This window comes from Arachis duranensis, chromosome 4, assembly GCF_000817695.3.
Source record: "Arachis duranensis cultivar V14167 chromosome 4, aradu.V14167.gnm2.J7QH, whole genome shotgun sequence".
In the NCBI taxonomy this organism is placed as follows: Eukaryota; Viridiplantae; Streptophyta; class Magnoliopsida; order Fabales; family Fabaceae; genus Arachis; species Arachis duranensis.
Genome location: NC_029775.3, coordinates 101,452,216 through 101,457,947, shown reverse-complemented (window position 1 = coordinate 101,457,947; position 5,732 = coordinate 101,452,216). Strand labels below are relative to the sequence as shown.

Below are 5,732 nucleotides of genomic sequence, written 5' to 3'. Positions count from 1 at the left end.
CAGAGGCAGGTGGGTCGGTTGATCCGGCAGAGGGAGGTGGTTTGGCAGCTCCAGGTCACCCGTATGACCTACGGACAGAGCGAAATCCACCTGATAGGTATACTCCGTCGCGGTTCGGTCAGGGCATCATGGGTAAGGGACAGCATTGGATGGCTGGAAAGAAGTGAGATTGGATTTAAGGTTTTTAGATTTAATTGTAACAATTAAGCTAATGTAATTCGTATGTTCAGTATGTTGACCTATGTAAAACGTAGTTAACGTTTCCTATGTTTACTTCACGAAAGCAGAAAATGATAATATCAAAAATACAAATATGACTAGTATGAAATTTAAAAATACAAAGACGACTAGTATGAAATTTAAAAATACAAACACGACTAGTTTGAAGTTTAAAAATTCAAACACGACTGCTAAACAATTTAAAGATACAAACACCACTACTAAGAAATTTAAAAATAAACACAAGACTAATAAGAAATTTAAAAATACAAACACGACTACTAGGAAATTTAAAAATAAACACACGACTACTAAGAAATTTAAAAATACAAACACGAAAAAAATAAACATCATTCACCCCACCACTCAGTCCAGCACGCTGAGGACATCGACTCCGACTATGACCCTGAGCACCACAGAGATGGCATACCCGAGGACCACGCATGTCGCGTGAATCCATCTCGTTCAAGTACCGGGTCAATTTGGCGCGACCTTTCGACGTTCGTCTCAAGGCGGGATTAGCGACCAATGTGGGTCCCTCATATGCGGGCCATGTCTCGGGATCACCTAACGGTGTAAACTCAAATTTATATACCTTACGAATCTCTGTCATCTTGTACACGTCATGCACATACAACTGCCAATCGAGACGCTGGTTAGCACAACAAGCAATAACATGGCGACAAGGTAGTCCTTCCCGCTAGCCATGTCACGCACCTCAAACACCTCATTTCGTCTATCAAACCGGTGCACTACTATATTCCCAGCCTGTTTCATATTTGCCTCTATCCACTGTTGTGCAAATACGGAGTAAGTAAACCCAGCCCGCCTACGTTCGTGAGCCTCGGCACTCTTCCGTGTAAAAAGTTCATTTAACCGATAATATGTTGCTCGGACCAACGCCAGCACAGGTAGATTATGGGCACCCTTCAACACTGAGTTAATGCACTCGACAAGGTTGGTCGTCATATGGCCCCATCGATGCCCCTCGTCGAATGCCAACACCCAATGTCTGAGTCCAATGGCATCGCACCACCTGGCATATGCCTCGCCTCGCTCTTCCAGCCTCTTATAGTTGATGTTGTACTCCTCCACCGTTCTTGAATACCCAATGTTGACAACAAGCTTCTGCAAGTGAGGGACTTTGAATGCTCTTAGGAAGTTGCTGCCGATGTGCCTTATACAAAACATCCACCATGCTCTTGGAGGTTGCCAGTCACCTCCGGAACGATTTACTGCTGCCCGAATTGCCTCATGCCGAATCTGAAATCATACCCACACCGTCTTTTCTGACAACATGCATTCGCAAATTTCTGAGAAAGAAGTGCCACGCATCAACTGTCTCCCCTTTCACCAGCGCAAAAGCTATAGGCACAATGTTCTGGTTCCCATCTTGTGCAACAGTGACCAGGAGTGTTCCTTTATGTTTTCCATATAAGTGTGTGCCGTCCACCTGAACTAGAGGCTTGCAATGCCTAAATGCCCTAACGCATGGATTGAAGCTCCAAAATACGCGATGAAGTATTTTTACACCTTATGCCTCCTCATTCCCGTTGTACAGTGGGCGTGTTTCTATTTGCACAACTGACCCAGGTATCTTCTGAACCATGACCGAGAGCCACCATGGCAAGGCTTGGTACAAATCATCCCAACCACCAAAAACCTTCGCTATGGACTTCTGCTTTGCCAACCAAGCCTTTCGGTAACTGATGGTATAGTTGAACCTTGACTGGACTTCCGCTATTATAGATTTCACCTTGATTGACGGGTCAGTCTCGACTAACGGCATTATACTATTAGCAACGGTATCCGAGTCCAACTTGGAATGATCCTGTGAAATCGCTCCCATTGTGCACGTGTGCCTTCCATTGTATCTGCGTATCTCCCAACAATCTTTTTTCCGTATCAAGCTGGCTCGGATAAGCCAATCGCACCCACGCCCATACATCTTGCATTTTGCATAGAAGGTCTGTGGCTCAGACTCATACACATCGTAGTCAACTCCTCTAACGATAGTGTATCTTCTAATTGCAGCAACCACCGACTTCCTGGAACTGTATTCCATTCCAATCCGGAACTCTCCGTCCTCAGGATCAGCAACGCCTACAGAAAGCGAAAAATCATCATTCACTAATCATTCCAAACGTATCAATTACCAAAAACGTATTATTCATGCATGACGTACCTATGTTTGCATATTCCGGAAATTCCGGTGCATGCATGGCGTCAAGATCCAACTCACGCATGAATGGTGGCACATCCATCGGTTGACTGCTCGAGGGATGAAGCACTATATTCTCCGTTGCTGTCTCAACTCCCACATCACCATCCTCGTCTTCATCGCCGGCTTCGTAAGTGGCTTCGAAGTCCTCTTCGCTATCACTATTCATTCCCTCGTACATTGCAGCTCTATCATCCTCTATATCTAAAACATTTTGAATCCCTTCCGTCTCTATGCTTTCAAACTCAACATATAGCTCAATCTGTGGCTGTCGCATCTGAGTCTGCCGGTAAATTTGAAACATATTCTACATACTCCCTTCGTCAGTGATTGGCATGGTGTCAAACTGTATTAGACCACCAAAAACTACAACTGAATTTCGGTACAAAATTCTGCTCACTCTCATTAACGTACCGTTCTCCATGCTTTGACAAAGACCGTTCTGAAGCTCCATTAACGTCATGGTGCATGGAACCACAAACGAAAATGGATTCTGACAGACAAACCTCACGCCCTCACGAGTATTGCGTATTATTTCACCGTTGCGATACACCACCAAGTTTGCGGTACCCTCCATTGCACTCCCAACACTCACAAAACACTCAAAGAACACTCACACACTCTTCCTCAAAATGAAAATGCAGCCCAGCACTGCCTATATATAGATGAGAGCATTAACCACGCCTGCCCCGTGCTGCCCGTCGCAGCCAATCAAATGTCGCCACGTGTCAGCACGCCCCTGCGTGCTGAGTCAGCACGCTTCCCACGTGCTAGGGCCAACTCAGCACGCCCCCCCGTGCTAAGTCAACACGCCCCCGGCGTGATTCTGCCACGTCAGCACGCCTCCCGTGCTGAGTCAACACGCCCTCGGCGTGATTCGAGCTCCGGCCAACGACGTAACGCCACGTCTCTTCACGCCCCTTGCGTGTTGACCTTGTATTACAGACGTCCATAACACAGTAATACACATGGTTCTCTCATTACTAGTCAAATCACCATCAGTTTTTCCATAAACAAATTCTTGACCTCATATCTAGAACTGCTGACCATTAATATTTTACCTAAAAAATTCGATCTAAATTAATTATAAAAAAATAAATACTATAGATTACTCTTACAATATTATAAACTATAAGTAATAACTTTTTCATTACACCCATATTTTAATTATTATTATTATTATACTTTTATTCTAATGTATTCTTATTAGCAATGATTTATATAAAAAATTATTTTATTTTCGATGAAATTTAAAATACATTAATCTCATGTTAATAATATATTATTTTTTAAATATTCATATACTCATTATAGTAGTAGAGTTAGTCCATCTGATGATGATGATAATAACATTGGTAGATATAAATTATTATTTTTTAAAAATTTTAATTCATGCTTAGTAAATCTTCAATTATTTTTAATATAATATGTAGCATATATTTTAATACAATATATTATGATTAATAATTATTCCCTTAATAAATTTATACTCTTAATTTAATGTTTGAATTATTTTTATTATGGTACTATTGTTAATGCATTCTAAGTTTTTATCATATATTTATAATTTGGATCATAATCATCCTTAGAAAAATATTAATTTTATTTCTTAATTTTTTTTTGTTCCTGATAATGTTAAATAATTTAAATTAAAAGATTTAGATAATTTAAAAAATATTATTAAAATAAATATATTAAAATACAAATCAAAATTGTTAATTTAACATTTATTAATGGATATCATTTAGGAGTCCTCTATCTATTTTAAAAAAAATTGTTAAAAAACACTAATATCATTTAATTTTAATTTTTTATTTTCAAGATAAATAAAAAGGTGTGATCTTTTATGTATTAAATAATTTAAAAATATTTATTATAGAACAAGTTAAAAATATTAGAGAGAGAGAGGAAGAGAGAGATGAAATTTTTTAACTACTAAAAAAAAATCACTACCATCAACCTATTAAATTTAAGTTATATCAAATAAGGATTAAGAAATGAATTAGAACTATGAATTTAAAAGTTTTTTTTGTCTCTTTTTATTATATAATGTTTCACTTTAAGTAACTATTTTTATAGATAGTAATTAAATGACAAACGAAATAGTAAGAAGATTCACATTAGATTATGAAAATTAATGTCATTCTTATAGTACGATTGTATTATTTCAAAACATGCAAAATAAAATAATAAAGTATAATTTAATTAATTTGTACAATAAAACACATGTGAAACTCATATAATAGTAGTCAAATGTAAAAAGCAAGATGACATCTTCTATTCCAATGTACTATATTAAATTATAACTTAAATTTATAATTATTAGTTAAAAATTTACAATAATGTACTATTTTTTATTATATTAGTTAAAAATAATATATTTTGATATTATTTTTAAGGATTAATGACATCAATTTTTGATAATTTGTATTTTGTCTTAATAGAACATAAAACAACTTAACACACATCAAGATAAAATTATTGTTTATATATTTAGATATTCAAAAGACACAAAAACAATTTTTTTTAATATTTTAACGAATTATAAAAATTAATATATATAATGGATAGTTATAGATCAAAGTGATTGATAAGATTGAAAGTTGAGACAATGATACTTACTAATAATCAATTACGACCAGGAGAATAGAAGGTGGAAAGAAAAGAAAAAAATGAAAAAGGAGAATAAGATAATACAACAGTAACGGTCAGACAATGATAGGTATGTGTATAGAGAATAATAGTAAAAAAATAATAGTGTGTGATACAATGAGGAGATATAATAAAAGTATAAATTAATAATTTAAAAAAATAATTAAATTAAAGATAATTTAATAAAATGAATATAAAATTTAAAAATAAAATATTTTTTATTTATTAGAATACGCATAAAAATAAAGAATATTTTAAATATAAATTTTTATTTTTGTTTTAAATTAAATATTATTAAAAAATTAAATAAATAAACTTATATAATATTTATCTTGATTTTGTTATATAAAATAATAATAATATAATAATTTTTTAATATATTATTTAATAAACATTTGTAATTTTATACGTTATAAAAATTAAATAATTTATAAAATTTATATATATTTTAAAATATTTTTTATACTTATTTTTTAAATTATTTTTTTAAATTTATAATTTTAAAAATAAAAATTAATTTTTTAAAAATAATAAAAAAATGGCTGTGTACCTGTTGAGAGGCTAGTGAAGATAAATTAGGTCTTTCATTAATAAGTATATGGCTGAATCAACTTTCCAGAATCAAGACTACTTATGCAAA

The 5,732-nt window shown here is 34.2% G+C and overlaps 1 protein-coding gene across 1 annotated transcript; it reads right to left on the bottom strand.

Annotated features, from left to right (window-relative positions):
* Window positions 1–828: 828 nt before the first annotated feature.
* Window positions 829–2,717, bottom strand: LOC107485255 (uncharacterized). Its single transcript, XM_016105769.1, has 4 exons — window positions 2,405–2,717; window positions 1,809–2,322; window positions 1,574–1,703; window positions 829–1,482 (listed from the first exon to the last, which is right to left on the bottom strand). The coding sequence occupies exons 1-4, from the start codon at window positions 2,715–2,717 to the stop codon at window positions 829–831; spliced, it is 1,611 nt and encodes a 536-aa protein (XP_015961255.1).
* Between the last annotated feature and the right edge of the window lie 3,015 nt (window positions 2,718–5,732).

Excerpts from the sequence above, each read along its gene's own strand:
- LOC107485255 (XM_016105769.1), bottom strand. The coding sequence starts at position 2,717 with ATGCGACAGCCACAGATTGAGCTATATGTTGAGTTTGAAAGCATAGAG. Across the intron at positions 1,704-1,808 it reads ATGGTTCAGAAGATACCTGG|GGCATTTAGGCATTGCAAGC; the intron begins GTCAGTTGTGCA and ends TCCATGCGTTAG. Across the intron at positions 1,483-1,573 it reads TGCCTATAGCTTTTGCGCTG|ATTCGGCATGAGGCAATTCG; the intron begins GTGAAAGGGGAG and ends GTATGATTTCAG.